At 42.5% G+C, this 21,196-nt stretch overlaps 1 protein-coding gene across 1 annotated transcript in view; it reads right to left on the bottom strand.

Annotated features, from left to right (window-relative positions):
• Window positions 1–565: 565 nt before the first annotated feature.
• mao (monoamine oxidase) overlaps window positions 566–21,196 on the bottom strand; it is a 34,292-nt gene continuing 13,661 nt past the window's right edge. Inside the window, exons 4-15 of the mRNA XM_030081355.1 lie at window positions 11,085–11,189; window positions 10,894–10,985; window positions 9,395–9,536; window positions 7,790–7,939; window positions 6,757–6,916; window positions 6,495–6,591; window positions 6,318–6,371; window positions 6,163–6,220; window positions 5,424–5,521; window positions 5,141–5,252; window positions 4,919–4,981; window positions 566–4,049 (exon numbers count right to left, since the gene is read on the bottom strand). Of these exons, the coding sequence (XP_029937215.1) occupies window positions 3,894–4,049; window positions 4,919–4,981; window positions 5,141–5,252; window positions 5,424–5,521; window positions 6,163–6,220; window positions 6,318–6,371; window positions 6,495–6,591; window positions 6,757–6,916; window positions 7,790–7,939; window positions 9,395–9,536; window positions 10,894–10,985; window positions 11,085–11,189 (1,287 nt within the window). The 3' untranslated portion in view covers window positions 566–3,893. The remainder of the gene's footprint in view (window positions 4,050–4,918; window positions 4,982–5,140; window positions 5,253–5,423; window positions 5,522–6,162; window positions 6,221–6,317; window positions 6,372–6,494; window positions 6,592–6,756; window positions 6,917–7,789; window positions 7,940–9,394; window positions 9,537–10,893; window positions 10,986–11,084; window positions 11,190–21,196) is intronic.

Below are 21,196 nucleotides of genomic sequence, written 5' to 3' on the forward strand. Positions count from 1 at the left end.
CAATTACACTAAATGTGAGCATAATGAGGATCACTTATCCATCTGTCTTAATAACCTTGGCTGCAGCTTGATGGAGACAGAGCGCCACTAATACTCTCTTACCACCGATTTATCTGCTATTTATTGCTTTTGGTTAAGTGTGCTATAAGATCGCACTGTATACTGTATGAGTTAAGTGTAATAAGTACAGGGCCAGTCAGTATATCAATATTATATTGATACTGTGATGTGAGACCAGTGATTTTGGATATCATAAAATTGTGATATGCCATAAATGTTGTCTTTTGCTGTTTTAAAGGCTGCATTACAGTAAAGATATACAATTTTCATGAACGTAATCTTGTCTAGCCGCTTACTTATTTGCCTCTACTTGCTCAGTTATCATATCCACATTACTAATGACTGTTTATTAAATATCCCATGTGTAAATATCTTGTAAAAGCAGCAATAGTTACAATATCAGTATTGAGGTAGTCATCCAAATACATCTTGATATTTGATTTTGTCTGTCTCCTCCAATCCTAGGTCCATCCCACCGGTATACGTAATGATACACAAAAAACTGTTGAAGACGAGTAAAAGATTTATTTCACATTTGTTTTTTTTTTCAAATATCACCAGCTTTGTGGGGGAATCAAACAAAGACGTCAAAGGGTCAGTGGGTCATGGGGATATTTAGAGAGGCTCATATGCACAGTAGGAGGGACAGAACAGTCTGCGGTCTACAGAAAACCATAAAGAAGGATCAGAGGATGGATAATTGCACACTATGTTCATTGATGGATCAATGATGGGATTTTACAAGGACATGTTGAGTGCTCTGGCTTTGATTTGTTCTCTGGAGACGAGTAATGCTTCCTGGAGACAGCTGGAGCATGAGTGACATCATCGTCCAATATCCTTCTCTATAATATCTCAGAATTAAAACCCGTTGCCTCTGGAGAAGGCCTGGGAGAGTCAAGTACAAATCCACTGTAGGCCTGTGGGTTTTGCGAGGTTTCGGGGTCAGGAGAAAATGGGGGATTAGGTTTGTGCCAACTAGGTGAAGCCAAGCAGCTACAGAAAAAAAGTGTACATGAGTGCACCACGAGGGTACGGCAGACAGACAGTGAACCACTGCAATCACAACAATACAAAACACACACACTCTGACACACCATGCCTCACTGGAGATGAGCGGCCTGATTGACCCAACTGTCTGAACTCGGTTATTCACAGTGTACACCTGTGCTGAGCTGACATAACTCAGGTAATATAGGTGATACCGATCAGCCACTGCTTACAGAGGTGCCAGTCAGTCTCATCAGCCAATAGGATTACTGTGAAATTTAAAGGAACAGTCCACCTAAAACACAAAAAGGCTATTATCCTTTTTTCCCCTGGTGGAATCTATCCATCCAGATAGTTTTGTGTGATTTGGCAAGGTTTCCACTCTGCTATAATCTGCCCTGTCTCCTAGCACCCCATAAAACAAACAAACAAACAAACAAACCCTCAAACACAACAGCTTTATCCAGGAAAAAAATGACACTCAGCATACTCAGCATGAGGCATCCATGCATCCTAAATGAGTGTGAATTAGTATCAGATAAGGGGCTGCGGATTATGCCGGGTGTCTTTGTTTTGGGAACAAGCTTCTGCGGAGTTTTTCACATGTAAATTTGTGATGGTTTTTGCTGCACAATACCTATCGGGCCTCATTGTACCGGAGTGAAAGGAAACATGGGAGGTTGCAGCAGAGTGGAAACCTCACCAAATCGCACAGATGCTATCTGGACAGACAGATTGCTCTCGTGCATTCTGTGTGAACTGTACCTTTAAAAATAAAACTTTATAGACATATTATAAAGGACAGAGTGTTGCTTTTCTGCTTCCGACATCGGTGGTTACCATCTGACCTTTCACCTTCAATGCAGGCGGGGGAGTAGGAGGCATGGCAGCAGGGGCAAAGAGTGTCATAGTCACACAGGCACTTGAGAAAAAAATGACAAAACATCACAACTTCCATTAAGGCACAACAGAGACTACACTCACAAACACATCTGTCTTTGGGACAAGAACAGCATGATCCACTCGATGGACATACGGTGCTGTACGCGCAGTACAGGACACTTCAGACCAGATGGACTAAAATTAGAACTCTTGTTTAGATTCAGTTATGTACTAATCTGTTTTTATATCTATCTGAGTAGTTTCATTCCAAAATCAAATTTCCACGATTAAAAAAAAAAAAAAAAAAAAATCTCTGAAAAAAGATTGTATCAAAGGACAACTCATAATGGAATGCTGTTGAAGTTATGACACTATAACTGCATAAAAGTAAAAAAAGATAATAATAATAATAATAATAAAGAGAGTGCACTGGGTAATATCATCAGTTATAAGGATGAAAAACAGGCAACACTGAAACATTAAAACATTAAAAGGAAGTTGTGCATTTTGGAATGAAACACTTTGTTTATTCATCTATTTCTTAATCTCAATTTCCAGATTAGGCAAATATATTTCTTAAAAAACAAGCAAACAAAAAACAGGAAAAAAAAAGTTTTTTTCTTTACAAAACATATATTTTGCTTGGTTGAAACTAGTAAGATTCTCTTCAAGTAAATCATATAATATAATCAGAAAATATAGCATCTAATAGGTGCAATGTAAATCAATAGAATGGAAGTCTTGTTATATCACAAGACTCTACTGTAGATGTCGATGAGAGTCCTTCACAAGGGAAATTCTTGGTTGCCATGTCTTCACATACTGGAATAGAAATGTGGTGAATGGCTCTAAAATGGCTTCTAATAAAAACACACACATGTCAGCATTGGGCTGCTTTCAAATGTTAACATTAACGGTTTTATGGTTAAGTACAGTGTCATACCTTGTCTGCATCTTAGCTGTAAGTGAAATAAAAATTACAAATGCATATTTCAAATATGTGATTATCACAAAAGAACAACAAATCCTTACTGTTATCTAGTATGAAGAAAATACATTCAAATGCTTCCATTACTTTTACCAAAATCATATCCGTTTACCATACACAGCAGCTTAGTAGAGACACGATACACCCCTGGTTGCAGGTTAGAGTCAACCTTCTTTGTGATTTTGTAATGGACAATGGCACAAATCTATTCTATTCTGACGTTACTGGATCTCATCTTCCAGCTAGCTACAGTGGCTTGGCCAGAATAAATCAGCACCTAAAATCAGCAGAGGTAATTAAACACACATACCTTGATACACAGTTTGCACAGACGGCCACACACACACACACACACACACACACATACACACACACACACGTACATACGCATGCTCGTCGATGCATGTACGCACGCATGCAAACAAACGTGCTCAAGCTCATACACACGACGTGCGCATGACAAGTTAATGAACTCACACGAGTAATAAAGAACGTGAATGTCATTGGCAATGAATGGAATGTTAATGGCGATACTATACTAAGTTATATTTTCCGTTTTTAATAACTGATTTAGAATCTTTTTCCTTCACTTCATTGGTTTAACAATCTGAATCTCAGACTTATTTTGGTTTTGCACTGTATGTTCTCATGGCCACAGGTCTCCTCAGCTCCTCTCAAACAGGCATCTCTCCCTTTTATAAGCCCGCTGCTCGCTCTCTCTTTCTCTCTATTGTGTATAGGCAGTGAATAGAGTGATGATGCGTTAGTGTAGTGAGCAAGCTGAACCGTCTTTCTCCCATGCCAAATAAAGGAGGGTGTGTCTCAAAAAACATCCTATACCCTATGTCGTTCACTACTTTGTCGTTTGGGTCAGAAAGTAGTGCGCTCGGCGTACAAGAGTACAGTGTCTGTTGAGATCGGCCCCCTTGAGATGCAGTGGAGTAAGATGAGGGGTGTGGACGGGGTTTGACGTTTAACTTCTGGGAAGGAGCCCCTTCTTGTAGGCCACCAAGCCGGCTGCCGTGGCAACAGACAGGAAGGTGGTGGTGCCCATGAACTTGAGAAACCCACCCACTGAAGGCAAGTTCCTCTCCCAGAAGGTGGTGACAAACGGGAGGGCTGGGACTTCCTGTTGGAGAGACAGAGAGAGGGAGAGGGGGACAAATAAGGTTCAGTTTCTTTGACTTTGCAAATCTCATTTTAAACCTCTTCAACCCTACCAGTCCCATCAGTGTTTTATAAATAAATTGTAAGCACATACTATGTGGCTGACCTTTCTTCAGACCCACCTAACTTTTTTTTTTTTTTTTTTAATTCCAGTGGAGATGCCAAGGTCTCTAAATATGTCCTGCTGAATTACAGGGTACAGTGTATATAATCATGCACAAGGCATCTAAATTATTTTCTGTTTAACATTACGGTGCAGACATAAAACAATGGCATCTTGGGTTGGAATATTTCACTGTGTAAGCGTGATATAGCTTCAATGAATTGCTGCAACCAGCAGATACAGAATATGAACGTGACCCTCATATAATACAGAAAAAAAACTTTTTTTTTCTAGCTTTGAAGCTACTTAAAGGGAACTTAAAGGGAAAATCAGAGTTCATGGGGTTAATCTAGCCTGGCTAACACCAGACTCTAGAGACTACCTCTCTAGAGTCTGGAAAGGCTCCTTTGAACTTGTCGGCTTATTGCACAGCTAATGAGGGGACTACGCCTGTGATATCTGATGCTGGTCGGATATGAATCACAATGAATCACAATCACCAGCGTAGCTGATGGTTTCATTTGGTTTTTAGAGGAATGGTGTTGCAAATTCAAACATGCGTACCAATCCAACACAATGCTTAGAATTTGAGTGAACACTGACAAATGAATGGAGCCTGTCTAGACTGGTAGTGACAGCTCCTTGATGTCCCACGCAGTCAATGTCAGCGTCAGCGTCAGCCAGGCTACATTTAATCTATCTCCAGAAATTCAAAAAGGATTCCTCACCGCACACTCAGGCTCTGACTGCCAGATCTGGCTCTGGTGGATTTTACCCATCGCACACATAACCTGCAACAGAAGATATCGATTGTTATTTTGCGAGACATTTTCCTTGGGAACTGTACATAAAATCAATTATGTTTCACAGGAAAGTATTGTAATTTAAATTTGCAAATTTGATCCTGGCCTGGTGAAAGAGCTGTGTAATGTAATTGGCTGTGCCCTGACCTCTCTGGCTGCCCTCTCCCCGGCCTGCACAGCCCCCTCCATGTAGCCGCTCCACTCTGTGGCCGTTTCTGTGCCTGCAAAGTACAACTTGCCAACAGGCTCCCTCAGGACCCTGCAGGCAGCGACAGACACAAAGTTATAAGACATTCTGTCGGACCTGTATATCAACACATACAGTAGTGCATGTCAAGACAGCAATGACAAGGTTTTAGATTGCTTCTAAAAAGACAGTGAACATGGAAAGGGGTGCCTGTGTGCACGTGTGTGTGTACGTGAGACTTACTTGCCATACTGAGTAAGGATTCCTGGGGGGAAATAGGCTGTGTAGCAGCCCCCAGAGTACTCCTCTTCACACCAGTTCTTCTCCTCGTAGTGCACAGGCTGACAGAGACAGGAGGAGTCACAAACGGTTCAACAAGTCATGAATGTCAATCCATCATAAGGGGGTGTAACGACTCACTCAATTCATGATTTGATTTGATTCACAATACAGGATTCACAATTTTATATGATGTTTTGAACAAAATTTGAATGACGAAAAATAGGATTCACAAGTATTTTTTTTTCTCTGATTCACAATCAACACAAAAGTGTTTTCCTCGTATTTATAACATTGTAGACAAGATGTGTTGTAGTAGTTTTACCACATCTAAAATGAATTATAATAAAAACAAAACATAAATCTAAAATCGGTAAAAAAAATAACTGCAAAATCATGAGGACGGGGCATCCTCAGTTTCCAGGCCCTCCAGGCATAATCTTTTAGTAGTCATACTTTAATTTTCTCCACTGTTTGGTTGTGCACTGGATGCCCTGTTCTCTCAAATGTAATAGATTTTTTAAATACCTTTTTTTTATTATTATTATTTTTAATCACTGATCTATAATATTTTATTATAGGTCTTTAATATATTTTATTAAAGATCAGTGTCTCTAACACATTTTTGCATCATATAGTATTGTGACACAATACGGTGTTAGACCTCTAGTATTTAGCGTGTTTATTTTGTGCCTAAACTCACATGCAGAGCCTCCTCTGAGCCCAGGACTCTGGAGTAGATCTCACAGATCCTCTTCAACCTGCACACATCAGACAACAGTTAGGATTAAAGCCTGTCCTGCAGGGTGAAAGCCTGCATTAATCTGCTGTCTCCACCATCTGAGTGTATGCATCTACCTCTCTTCCTTGGTCAGCCCTGATAGCTTTCTGCATTTCCGAGCAAGGATGAATCTGAAACAGAGGGGGAACAGCAATATGAAGCTGCTGTGCAAGCGGACAGGAATAAACAATTAAGGTGAATCACATTTTATGGTATTTTTTGTAAATTTTTGCAGCCTGGAAAGCCATGCTCACCCCATAATGGCAGGCACAGTCCCATCAGGCTTTGTGTCATCTAGCGTCAAGGAAATGGGGGCGCCTTCCTCCTCAATCACCATACTGCCACAGTAACCTGATGACACATATGCACACAAGTGAGAGAGAGAGAGAGAGAGAGAGAGAGAGAGAGAGAGAGAGAGAGAGAGAGAGAGAGAGAGCATGAAAGAGCCCTTAACCAGCATGCAACTAGTTCAACCATTCCTTCCTCCCATGTTACTTCTCCCCCCCGCCTCCTCACCCTTTTTCCTCCAGAAGTTCTCTTTGTAGTAGACCATGCACTTGATGACGGAGCCCATGGGGACGCGGTGGATCAGCTGGTTCCTCAGCGGGGGCAGTTCAGGGTTAAAGTGCATCTTCAGGTTTAGACCAGGAGGTGTGGCTACAATCACATACTTGGCCTGGCAGAGAGGGAACACACACAGACACACAGACACACACACACATACACACACACACACACACACAAAGAAGATGCTTTAAGCCACTTCACTTAACAGCACTTTGCTGATGCATGCAGCAGGCTTCCTTTCGGCCTGTAGGGGGCAGCACACAACAATGTGAAAGCAGCACCCTCTGATTGAGGCTGTGTGGGTGGAATCAAGTCACCCAGAGTTCATACCACTGCAATTTATTTACTTGGTCAGGTGATTCGAGGAATAGGTTCAACAAAACGCAAAACAGGTAAATGTTTATTTGCTGTTGTTACTTTCTGTATTTTGTTTTCTTACTTCATACATATTTGTTTTTATTCACAAGGGCATCACTGGGCAGGATGTAAAAGTCTGCTATACTGTATACATGTTCTGCTTTTGCACTATATAGAAGTTCTCATATATTATTATAATGTATTATACATACAACTGCTGCTTGCATTATAGTATATTTACAAGTGCTGCTAGTATGTATGTCACAATATAACATATTATAAGACAATATAGGTGCACTAAAAGATGCGAGTGGATTGTAGTAAGTTTAATCTTGATGTGACAGTGACATACTTAACTATATACAGCATGAAAAAAACACAATACTTTTGGGACAACTGTATAGCCAACCACAACAACAATATTCTATATTTAGAATGCATCAAAACACATGTATCTCAATGTACAACAATGCATGTTAAGCTCTGTTGTTGTAATGGACTTATAATAGGCCTAAAGTGCACTTTAATCTATGTAAAAATACAAGTTCAGTTGGGAGGTGAAGAGCAAAAGGGCGCAAGGAAAATAGAGGGTGGAGGATCATGTGTCTGTGCTGCAGTCGCTCACCATGTAAGTCTGTTTGTCCACTGTCTCCACCACCACCATGTCTCCAGTCTGGTCGATCCTGTAGACCGGGGACTGCAGTTTGACCCGGTTTCCAAGCTCCCGGGCCATGCACTCGCTGATCTGACTGGAGCCGCCCACAAACTTTCTCTCCTGCAGGAGTGGAAAGACAGCGCAAGAGTCAGAGGTCAGGCATTGAAGAAGGCAAACCAATGAGGCAATCACTGAATTTGCTGCACCACTGCTGAAGTGCTATTATAGGCATAGGAGCACAGATGCAGGATGCAGGGACTTCTGTGATGGCTACCATTGCTGGAGCCTTGGCTACACCACAGCGTGCAGATGGAACAAAACCGGTGGGACGCAAGTCTAGTCTTACTGTATTCTAAATGTTGTACGGCTTGTTAGATAAATTAGTCTCCATGGACCAAATCCTGTCCAGATAAAGTACTCTCCACTCTCATAAAGCCTAAATTTATAAGACAAGCCAATGAAACAAGGTTTTAAAGGTGTTCCAAGTTTACTTGTGCCAAAATCTTGGCCTCTTTGTATTGCAAACCCCTATTATACTGATATCTCTTTAGTAGGATCAGTATCCCCCTTTTTTTCCTCTCCCCTAATTCAAGAGACTTAAAGTTCTCGAACTATGGGAAAATGTTTCCGCAGTGCTCAGGCCAACAACTGCTGCAGAGTGAATAACAGCAAGAGAGGACAGAGGGGGTGAGGAGAGACTGGGTGTTGCCAAGGCCATGTTACACAGAGTTAAACAGATAGTGACCTTTTCCATATGGTTAGAGTCAACTCCACTCTGCTCTCCCTGATGAAAAACACATTGGGCGCATTCGACTGTGACATTTGGATTGCTTGGGCTGCCAGTCTGCCCAGAAATTTACAAACCAACACATGACAAAAATGGTGTGGAAATTTAAATAGGGCGATGCAATGTTTCTCTTTTTATTGATCAAAGACGGGCTTCTTGTTCTCCTGGAGATGTTTACTTGTGAGTTTCATTGCAACGGAAAGATATCTGGTTTTATGGAGAGTTGATCTTCAGTGCTGCTGACTGCCCGGATACCCTCCAAATTCATTCGGTTACAAGCTGAATAACTGCGTACCACCCATCCAACTCTTTCGATTCTAAACAAAACCTGAGTTCAAAGCAGAGTGCATGTGTGTTTATGTGTGTGCGTACATGCACATACCCGTGTATAAGTGCCCATGTACTTGAAACGGGGAGGTCTATCAAACAGGAAATGACAACGGAGCTTGTAGCTTCCTCTAATTACCCCAACACGGCCCCCTTCCTTGGTGGCCATGGCAACAAGGCCACTCAGGCCTCCAAAGTATAGCAGCAGAATGGGATCCTTCAGGACGCCAAGAAAACGGCCTTTGTGAAGGCAGTAATTACACTGGGCTGATCTAGGGGAAACTAAGGACAGGGATCAGGGATAATTTGGGAGGCCGTGGGATTTGCTGGTTCACCGTCAGCCTATTTAGCATGAGTGAGCCCACCTTTCTGGGCTGTAAGTACGGCCAGACAGACAGGCAGAGAGATAAGAGCACCTCACACTCATACGGATACATCTAAGCACACTCATGCAGGCCCACCTGTCCTCCGTTGGTGGTGGAGAAGATCCGCATGGTTCCTCCACACTGCTTGACATACCAGAGGAACCAGAGAGCGGACACCTCGTGGGGTTCAGACGTCACATTCACGTTGACAAACAGGGTGGCGAAGCGACGGACGGTACTGAGAGACAGGAACGAACAGTGAGAACATAAAAATTCAAATAAATCAAAACACGTTTCACCGATCGCCATCTCATCCATCAATCTCCACTTCATTATTTGGACATGGACTTACTGTATATTGTTGTATATTGTACATAGGTTGTTTATTGTATATAGGAGTGTTATATATACTTTCTATTTTATTTTTATTTTATTTTTTATCTATTTTATTCTTATCTATTTTTACTTGCACAGTGCTGGAGTTGTTGCAATTGCATTTCACTGCTGCTGTACCTGTACATCATGCATGTGATGAATAAAAATCTTGAATCTTGAATCTTGAATCATTAAAAGTGACCCCGTGCTGTTTTTTGTATTTTTTCTGGTTCCATACATGAACATCATATTTTTATTCACCTTTTTAAATTTTTAAGAAAATAAAGTTTTGTACTAACAACCCATCTTTTCATAAAACATCAAAATGGCCCCTATTATTAGTCGTTGCTGTTCCCATAGGTTACTCTCTTAAAAATTACAAAAGGTCAATAAAAATCCTATCTGTAACCAGAAAAGATACAAAAAACAGCAAGGGGTCACTTTTAATGAGGTGGGGACTGATGATGAGATGGACACTGACGTGAAACAGTGAAACTCAGTGAAACATGTTTTGATGACTTTTTGCCAACAAGACACCATTACCGTTCTAAAAAAAAAAAAAAAAAAACAGGTAGCAAAGACAAAATGCCACAGCGATGCATGGGAACCTACTTTTCCTGCCAGCCTAACAGGTTTGACCGCTTCATGCTTTAAAAATCTTATGACCAGCTGGCCAACCACCAAATGGGAAAATCCTTTTTCAATTTATTGACACAGACACGAAAGCACTACTCCTCTCTGCTGCACTCAGAAACCCATGTGAGTCACCGCCAGAAATTAGTCCTTGAAGACCATAATTCAAATGTTTATGACTTCTATTAGCTGGGGCAGCAGAGAATTTGAAGTTTGGTCTGTATATGTTGTATTTTTACTCTAATTTTATGTCTCCTGTGTCCCTGTTTTTATGTATTATGACCCCTGTGTCCCTTTTTGTATATTTTAATGGGTCTTTAACATCATGCCGGAGGACTGCGGTTGTAAACTAGCCTCTGGCTAACACTGGCACATTTACAGCAATGTTAATTAATGTGCACTGTCCTAAATAAATAAATAAATAAATAAATAAATAAATAAATAAACTGACTTGAAAACTAGGGAAATCCAAATATTCAAAAGGCATGCCATCATTTTAAAAATAGCAGGTAGTAATGTACAGGATGGGTAACAAGTAGTAAAAACACTGGTTGACTCCTTCAAGAATCCGGGATGTTATTTGCTACCTGGTCCAGCAGATTTTTTCCAGCAGCTGTTGCATGGTCATCTTGTCCCACTCCTCAGCATGGGGAGCTCTCCAGGGAGCCTCTCTGGGGATCTGAAACACAGAGACGGGATGAGCAGGTGAAGAAAATAGTGAGGCGTGTGTGTGTGTGTGTATGTGTGTGTGTAGAGATGATGACTGATCTTTCTTTACCTCTTTGCCCATCTCATCCATCTTCCTCCACAGGTTGTTGAAGTCCATCAGGATGAAGGGGTTCCACATGGGAGGAAAGGAGCCTTTGAAAGGGTAGGACTTTCCCTGTTGGAGACACAACATCATAGAGACGGTCAACATTATCATCACCTCCGTTAATGTCAATGCCATAACCACCAGTAACCTCAAAATTGCTTCCACACAACAATTACAAATGCTTGTATTTTTTTTAGGGCTGCCCCCTATTAGTCAACCAAATATTAGTTGATTAGAAGAGTCTTAAATGACCAATTTGTTTGGTTAGTTGCAAGAAAAGAAAAAAAAAAACAAAACCCAAAAACATGAACCTTAAACACCATCCAGGAGCTATACCGTGTTGTTAAAAAGACTAGGCCGAAAACCAAGGCTGGACAATGCATGTATTTCGAGAAGGTAAAGAACAACCCCAAGAAGGTTACGCGGATACACACCTGTTGCTTTTCTAATACACTGGCCTGATATGAGCCTTTTTTAAATGATCAGATATCAGTGAGTCAGTGTTGTCGATATACACTATATTGCCAAAAGTATTCGCTCGGCTGCCTTCACACACATATGAACATGAGTGACATCCCATTCTTAAACCATAGGATTTAATATGATGTGGGCCCATCCTTTGCAGCTAGAACAGCTTCAACTCTTCTAGGAAGGCTTTCCACAAGGTTTAGGAGTGTGTTTATGGGAATTTTTGACCATTCTTCGAGAAGTGCATTTGTGAGGTCACACACTGATGTTGGTCGAGAAGGCCTGGCTCTCAGTCTCCGCTCTAATTCATCCCAAAGGTGTTCTCTCGGGTTGAGGTCAGGACTCTGTGCAGGCCAGTCAAGTTCTTCCACACCAAACTCGCTTATCCATGTCTTTATGGACCTTGCTTTGTGCACTGGTGCGCAGTCGTGTTGGAACAGGAAGGGCCATCTCCAAACTGTTCCCACAAAGTTGGGAGCATGAAATTGTCCAAAATGTCTTTGTATGCTGAAACATTAAGAGTTCCTTTCACTGGAACTAAGGGGCCGAGCCCAACGTCCGAAAAACAACCCCACACCATAATTCCTCCTCCACCAAACTTTACACTTGGCACCAGTGGCGTCGCCTGGCCTGGGCATCCGGGGCTCTAGCCCCGAATGTTTTTTCTTTAGCCCCGGATAATTTTTCCTCCTCTCTGCGGTTTACTACGGAGTAGGAATATCATATCACTGTGCGCTATTCAAGCGGCATTCGCGGCAGGTGCGTTTTTGCGCAGACGTATGCCTAACGTCGGATGTAACAATAACAACATTAATAAAGTTATACTGTTAATTTACCATACATCGGCGCTGTCGTACTGTGTCCGCTCTGGGTGGAGATAAAAGGCAGGTGGATCAGGAGGCAGCAGGGAGAGGTAGGCTATTTCTCCAGGGAGGCCACCGGACACAGTTACCCGGCTGCTCATATATGAATCCCCGCAGGCTTTCTATGTTTTTTTTTCGGCAGCATCTTTGTGATTTTTTGTGCATTCGTTGAAAGACAGGGTGACATAATTTAGGCCATTTTCGTCGTGGCGAATGCTGAAGGAGTCGGGCTTTAATTTGCGGTTGCCCTCATTCGCCCTGCGTCCCATATGAAGCTGCACGTCAAACCAGACTTTACAGACAAGCCTCCAAGGTGTGTCTGAGCTTGGTGCCTAAAAGTGCTTCATCTTCTGGAAGTCTGCCTCGGTTATGGCTTGGTGGTGGGAAGATTTGTCACGTCCTTCTCGGCGGAGTTTCTTTATCAAACCAGCGAAAACATTGTTGCTGGTGGTGAATTCAGCATCCTTTAACAGACACCAACCACTCATCCAGGCTCAGGCCACTCAGCAAATTAAAATTCACCACAAAGTCTGACATTTTGTTTACAAAGTCTTGAAACAAATGTAACCTAACGAGGAAGTTGAGCGCAGAGTAGTTGGTTGCTAGGCAACGCCATGTCCGTTTACAGTGGCGCGGAGATATTTTGTGCTGCGGTCTGCCAGTGGGTTACCCTGATTTTACAACGGCATGGAACGCGGCTCAGCCAATCACATGGGAAGCACCCATTTTATAATGCTTAATTATTGCATTTAAGCAGATCATTACAGCTAGCGCGTAAGATTGAGAGAGAGCAGAAGGTGGAGAGAGAGAGAGAGAGAGAGAGAGAGAGAGAGAGAGAGAGAGAGAGAGAGAGAGCACAGAAGATGGAGAGGAGGAGATGGAGAGTGAGATTGAGAGAGAGCAGAAGTTTGGAGAGACATTTGTATATTGTTCATTGTTAATTCTGAAAATAAATGGGTGTTTTTAAAGTACATGTTGCAGTTTTTTTGCAAGTAAAAAAAAAGGTGCCAAAATGCATGAGAAAGCATAAAAATAGAGCTTGTTTATCAATTTTTTTCCGGGGGAGAATACCCCCGCACCCCCCTACAAGGCAGTGGGCTCAGCCCCCAATGTCCTGAGGTCCAAGAAACGCCCATGCTTGGCACAATGCAGTCAGACAAGTACCGTTCTCTTGGCAACCACCAAACCCAGACTCGTCCATCAGATTGCCAGAAGGAGAAGCGTGACTCGTCACTGCAGAGAACGCGTCTCCACTGCTCTAGAGTCCAGTGGCGGTGTGCTTTACACCGCTGCATCCGATGCTTTGCATTGTGCTTGGTGATGTAAGGCTTGGATGCAGCTGCTCGGCCATGGAAACCCATTCCATGAAGCTCTCTACGCACTGCTCTTGAGCTAATCTGAAGATCACATGAAGTTTAAAGGTCTCAAGCTATTGACTCTGCAGAAAGTTGGCGTCCTCTGCGCACTATGCGTCTCAGCATCCGCTGACCCCGCTCTGTGATTTTATGTGGCCTGCCACTCCGTGGCTGAGTTGCTGTCGTTCCCAATCGCTTTGTTATAGTACCACTAACAGTTGATTGTGGAATATTTAGTAGCGAGGAAGTTTCACAACTGGACTTACTGCACAGGTGGCATCCTATTACATTACTATTACAGCACCATGCTGGAATCCACTGAGCTCCTGAGAGCGGCCCATTCTTTCACAAATGTTTGTAGAAGTAGTCTGCATGCCTAGGTGCTTGATTTTATACACCTGTGGTCATGGAAGTGATTGGAACACCTGAATTCAATTATTTGGATAGATGAGCGAATACTTTTGGCAATATAGTGTATGACAGAGGTTCCTCCTTAATAAAAAACAGCAAATCTGAAATAATTTTTTAACTTTTCATATTTTTTAAGAATGCAGATGTTAAGGCAATTATGATCCCACTGTATACCACTGAACACTACTACATGCCAATAAATACCATATGGGGGGTGGGGGTGTGTGGATATGGGGGGGGGGGGGTCAACTTGTTGCTAACTCTAACAAAAGCTTTAGTGTCCCATGATTTCCGCCGAGCAAACAATTAAATTCAAGGGAAAACACTGATCCTTTGTAATGATCCTGATCCTTTGCTTTTTTTTTTTTTTTTTAAACAGCAGTTTCAAATCCCAAATATTGCCATGGTTTTGGAATCGACCTTCAAAAAGCAATTTCAGTAAGACCCAGGCTAATATGCTTACTCAGAGTGACTGCAAACAGTGTATGCACAATGGCACTGTGGTAATCCACCCTCCACAGAAAGTGGAAAAACAGCTTTGGATATGGCCAGTTGTGTAATAATTTATCACTGATCAAAGATGCAGAGTTTACAAGCCTGATTAAAGTCCACAATCCATGCCTTGTTCACGCACTTGGACTTTGATGTTTCACTCTATAATTCAAACTTGACTTAGATTTACAGTGAGAGGTGAGAGCGACAATTCAGAAGAGGTCAAGGTTGATTTATGCCGACGCCCTGCCATGATTCCACGTTAAGCTGCGGGTTTGGTGCTCTCCAGCTAAATTCCAGCCACAGACTGCAGTTTGTGACTGTGTCTATGCAATCTAGCAACTTAGTAGTTTCACTTAGTAGTGTGATCATTAACAATATCTGTTCAACACAGTGTGTGTGTGCTTATGTAACCACGTCAACTCTGTTTGGCATAACATCCGTGACTTGACGAGTTAATCTGTTTCAGAGCACATTAAACACCAGCGTCCCCTGCAAGAAAAACAAACACTAGTTATCTAGAGTGCTGCCCTTGACACAAGGTGTGTGTGTGTGTGTGCACTTGGTCCTTGAGAAAAAAAGCATCTTGCTGTGAAACTCTGCTCTTGTTAAGCACAGAAGCTTTCTGTTGGAGGTTCTTTCCAAAAAGCATTTGGTAAAAGGTGCAATGAAAGATTATTTTGTTTGCAACCTTTTTGTATTCAACTAATTCAAATGAGTTCAAATGTTTTTTTTTTTTGTTTTTTTTTGAAAACCAACCTTTCATTGAAATGCCTTATGCATGTCAAAACGTCCCCCATCACTGAAAAGCTGGGGTGGCTTAGGTCACTCTGCATTATGGGGCTGTTAGGAGGTTGGATCTGTAAACCCCCAAGATTACGAGATAATCTGGGCTGAACATGGATACCAACCAAGGTCCCGGACCAGATTTCTCCTCCAGTTGTCCGGAGGGGATCGAGGGAAAATTGGCCCCAAACTCTGTAGTCTGAGCCCGCTTTTTGCTGTTTTCAGAAAAGCTTGTGATATATTTTTACTCAAAGAGCTGCTGTGTCTGAATGTAGATCACTCAACAAAATGCAGACAACAGAAGTGATAGACCCACAGTATAATGATAAAATAATAATAATAAAAAAAAGTTCTTCCTGCTTTCAGGTAACTTACAGTGACTGCCACTCTTCACTGTATTTGTTAGCTTTACAGCTTACTTTGGACTGTCCTTGCTGCAAAGGTCATAAGTTTTACTGGATGGCCATTGCTCTTTCCTAATAGAGGACAGCACATTGCCACATCTTTCTTATAGGTGGAGAAACAATAAAATTGATCTCCATCCATTCCTACACGGTTATTATAGCTGGCAATTCAGTGCATGACAGGCATAATAGCCAACAACAGTAGCAACCTTCATCTACTGACCCGTAGAGGTTATTGCCAGAATTGTAAGTGAAATAAACTGAGTGAGAATCCAAAACAGACTCATTCACTACCATTTAGGAAGCAGAGTGCTGAAATGTGCGGTGCAGGACTGTGGTAATATGGAAACTGCATGAAGAATTGATTAAAAATTAAATAAGGTCTTCATTTAATCAAAAGTAATTAGCTCCAGAGTGCTGTTTTTTTTTTTTTTTTTTTTTTTTACAGAGGCTCTACCTTGTGAGGGAGCTTAGAAAAAGTAGTGGCCTTTAAAAACACCCAGCTGTCAAACCCTAGAACCGCCAGACAAAACAAGATCAACGCTGCGGTCTCCTCGCGGCTGGCACGGCCGAGCGCAGGCGTGTGTTCCTGTACGACAACACACAGATCACACAGAGGGAGAGCGAGGAGATGAAGCGCCTTACAAGGTACAGTACCTGCTGCCACGCTCAGTTGTTGCTGCCCACTGCTGTGGACCAGCGGGTCTGTCACCATGGTGACGCTGCTGAAGTGAATACACAAGGAGCAGAGGAGGCAGCAGGGAGGAGCGAGGAGGGAGGATGGGGAGGACAGGACACTACGTACAGCAAGACTGAGATAAGATAGGATGGTATTTCGATCAGTGCAAGAGGACTAACACATTCCTCGGTTTTTAGATTCCCATCGCATATTTTTGTGTCAGCTGTGAATTAAATCTAAACATCTATTTTGTATTTATATTGGCCACGTTATGGCATTTGCTATTCATGTTTACGGATATTTATGTTATGCCTAAAGATATTTAGCTCTCTCCAGTGTCAAAACAATTGCAAAATGATAAGAAGCAGTAACTTTATAATGTTAACAACCATTAAATCAGAGCATAAAACACTGTGAGATGCAGCTCTTGTAAGAAAACGTGCCCTATAAATAAAGCTTATTATTATTATCATTATCATGATCGTTATTATTATTATTATCAGTAGTTGTAGTAGTAGTTGTAGTAGCAGTAGTATTATAGCCCCTGGGAAGGCTATGTGATATGGACAAATTAAAATATGATGATATCTGTGACCAAATGCCTTGATATTGATATTATGATTATATTATAGGGGTGATTATTGGTGCTAAAACAGTCTAATAGGTTCCGAAAAGTGAATCCTTTTACTGTAAGGAAGCTTTGAAACCAGGAGCACTTGCACCATATCACAGCAATTTAATACCCCAAATCCCACATATTATCTACTCTCAGATCATGATTTCCACATAATATTGATATATTGCCCAACTCTGGTACCTGGACTGACTGTTTCTATCTGGTGTGGCATGTTTTTAATGGGGACAGAGTTCAAAGAGAGGACTGATAGGCAACTAATGGCACTGTGGAGCCACTATGTCTGTTTTTTTTTGGAGGAGCCCATGATGAGCCCAGCCTTGTCACTACATCTTTGACCGTGCTTGCTGCTCCAGTGAAAACCAACGCGGTGTGCTTCCTGCTGTGCAACGGCAGAAAAGTCCGCCATCCCAGAATAAACACAGAATGATGAGTGTACTGAAGGTTGACACGATTCAACGTCCCAGGAGGATACTGTCGTAAATAGAAGTATTTCTATCTTTGTAGTTCTTTTTTGCTTTATTTAGATGACAGGCCAAAAATGGACAGGATTTGAGCTATAGGTGAGGACCTTTTCTTCAGAGCTTATTAAAATGAATCTATTTATAGATCTACTAAGTGATTCTACAAGTCACTGTTACAATAAATTGTGGTGCTTGAAGGAATGAAAAAAAAATCTATGGTGCTGCATGGGTACATGTGAAAAACTCAACAGCGACAGCTCTTTCCAAAAACAATGACATGCATACCCAGCATAATCCACGGGCTTTGGAGGAGAGCAGTTTCTTTGGGAACTATTTCCTGCCAAAAAAACACTGGTAAGCTCTATCTATCTGTCTCCCAAGAGCACAAACTGCGGGCGGATAGATACAAGTTGAGTGGAGGACGCAGTCGACGAAGGTGTGTTCCACCTGGCATCATGAGATGAATGTCACTCCACAAAAAAGCGTGTTACTGCTCCAAAAATCTATGTAACTCCAATCGCAACCCCATTTAATCCTTAGTTTTGCTAAGAGTTGGAGAATATTTTTTTTGTACTTTGGGTGGTAATTGTGTGAACGTGCTAATACACACGGCATGCACATTCTGCCAAGGGAGGGATGACACAACCTTGAAGCCCCAATCTCTTTCTTAATCTTTGATAGCCACTGACAGTGTTTAATCAAAGTCTGTTTCCCCAGCCCTGATAATGACGCCTCATTAATAAATCCAGTTCTGAGAGAGCTGCAGCTGCCTGTTAGGCGCTAGTTTATTGATAAGGGAAACCAGCTCTGGCCTTTTGGATGACTATCTGCCATCGCAAAGCTGATTAGCTACGCAGCTTGCTCGAATGCTAACCCTAATTACACAATGCCTTGGCGCACATGTGGGTTGGTTAACTCTCTCTACTTTCCTGTGGAGAAACATGAATGCTGTCGTGCAGATAAGGTCCATGCCACGAGCGCCAATTTCATCCTTAGGTGATTTCGTTTCGTATGCATTTTTTAAATTATTTAATTTACTCCTTAGTGCGCTGTGCCTATTTTGAGCTTGTTCATCTGAATAACGCCTTGGCTAATCCAAAGCTACTTACACTCAAAATGCATTGCAGTGATACTCACAACAGCATTGTAACATGAGCTTATGAATGAAACTCAAATTCCATGCAGTTAAATCCAGGTAAAAGTTACGGTTTATTGTGCTGTGCTGATAAGGCCAAAGAATCCAAAGGCTTTCACTGAAGCAGGTGGGGAAATCAAAGGCCAACATCAGACATGATCATGATAATAAAACTGTAAAACTTTATTGGCCCCTGTGGAAAGATTTTGCTTTCTCATGGAGGTCAGAGGTCATGGTCAGCTTTAGGACAGAGTTCCTACAGCTGCTGGGGATTCAGTGAATTGTTCAGTGACACTTCGACAGGGCAGATGCTCAGTGCGTCCCTTAACCCCCTCAACCCCCTTTGACATTAGTCTCTAATGCCAGTGCTGCTGGCAGACCACCTCGCTGACAAGGATCATGTCACTTCGTCACTTCTGTCCCATGGCAGAGGGAGCTAAATATATTTCCTGGCCCTGTCATCGTCAGGCCAGGCATGAATCAAACGAACTACTAGCAAAACATCTTGTTCCACAATTTTCTGTTTTAGGTTGATATTTAAAATAGACGGCAAGAAACGTTTCAGCAGTGCTGCAGAGATCTCCCCTGATACGCCCCCTAAGATTTCAAAGTGGCAGAACATTTTGGAGGGTTTTCCAACGCCAGCAATGGTGGCAATGACAGAAATAAATAGCAGAAACAAAGCTACACACACACACACACTTGCTCGCACGCACACAAATACAAACACTGACTGTCAGACACTGATAGGGGTGAGCAGCTTTTGATGAGGGCCGCTGCCATGGAAACCAGCCAGGAAGCTACAAGAGGTGTGCGTGTGTGTGTGTGTGTGTGTGTGCATGTGTGTACGTGACGTGTCTTTGAGTGGATCTCACGGAGATAGTAACTAGGGAGACACACTCACCTAGGAGCTCCCATACGCGGTTGGGGATGCTTTGTGGACCCGCAGGAGCTACAACACACAAAGGCCGTCCTGTCAGGTCCTTTGCCAAATCACACATTTATGTTGTACCTACCACCTACGCCAACCTGCATGCGGACATTTCAGTGCACGGCTGAAGTAGGTCAAGTCAATAGCACGTTAGTGTTAGATTACACAGGACTGGTAACTGGAGCACTAAATTCCCCCTATGAAATCCTGGTTTGACTGGGCGTGCAAGCGTCATATCCCTGTGCAGACGTGATTCAAAGGCAAGGACAGATGAGCCTGAATATTCATATTATCCATCTAACTGAGCTGTATCCAGTGGCAGCTCTACTAAATGGTGCAACCCCAACGTAAACAGGTTTCTTTCAGGATGTAGAAACACACTCGTAACACCGCTCTTCTGCTGGCAATCCCCAGCAGGACTGGCTGAAGTGCCATAGGTCTCTTTATGTATAGCTACAACAGGCAGTGACATAACACACTGAAACACACTGCATTCTAAGAATTAGTCACCCAAACACTATATAGTGTCATAGTATTTGCGTTCAAAGTTTAAACTGAAGTTCAAATACTGCAGATGCGCGTGTGTGTACTCTGTGTCTATGTATCGTGTGCGTGTGTGCACCACACCCTAGGAAAGCTCAAAGTCCATATTTACAGCGAGCTACTGATCATTGACTACGGCTGCAGATGTATAGGCTCTGTCAAGTATAAGAGCCCAGTCTATGTCAAGATAAGCTGTCTCTGTCCCCTCAACACACACACACACACACACACAGAGGAAGTGGCCTGCCACACTGACCAGCCCATTGATTTACAGTAGGGGTAGTTTGGCCAGGGCACATGGCAGCAATGGCAAATCTAATCAGGCAGAGTAGTATGCCTGTGTTAAGGGCAGCGGTGCGCCCACCCTAATAAGATATGGAGGGAAGAATAAGAACGAAAAGAGAGGCCTCTGTCTCTCCTTTCCCTTTCTTTTCATCCACTCAGATGAGGAGAAACTGCATTACAGAAGCCCCTCGGGCAAAGATTAGCATCTCCAGTCACTAATGCTGAGGAATAGAGGGGTGGATGGCTGGTTGAGAGGCACGTAGCCAGTCACCGGTATGGCCACAGTGAAGGGGAAATAATTATCGATACAGGTGCAGAATACCTCAGTCTCAGTTTCAGTTTCAGCCCCTGAAAACCACGGGAAAGAGTCCGGGAAGCTGCTGTAATGTAGCTGTCAACCAGAACGAGTAGGCGGCTAATTGTTGTGTCTCCTTTTTTTCAATCAAGCAATCAAAGGACAAACTGTTTATGCTGCTCATCTTTCACACCCGCCAGATAAGCCGAGCTGAGCTGCCATTTGTAATTATTATCAACCTATTACCCATGCAGCTTGGAACAAAATAGTGACAGATCAATAGATCAATTTGATGGATCAGTTCCCTTCTTGGTAGGCTGTAAAGATCTTA

This window comes from Myripristis murdjan, chromosome 21, assembly GCF_902150065.1.
Source record: "Myripristis murdjan chromosome 21, fMyrMur1.1, whole genome shotgun sequence".
In the NCBI taxonomy this organism is placed as follows: domain Eukaryota; kingdom Metazoa; phylum Chordata; class Actinopteri; order Holocentriformes; family Holocentridae; genus Myripristis; species Myripristis murdjan.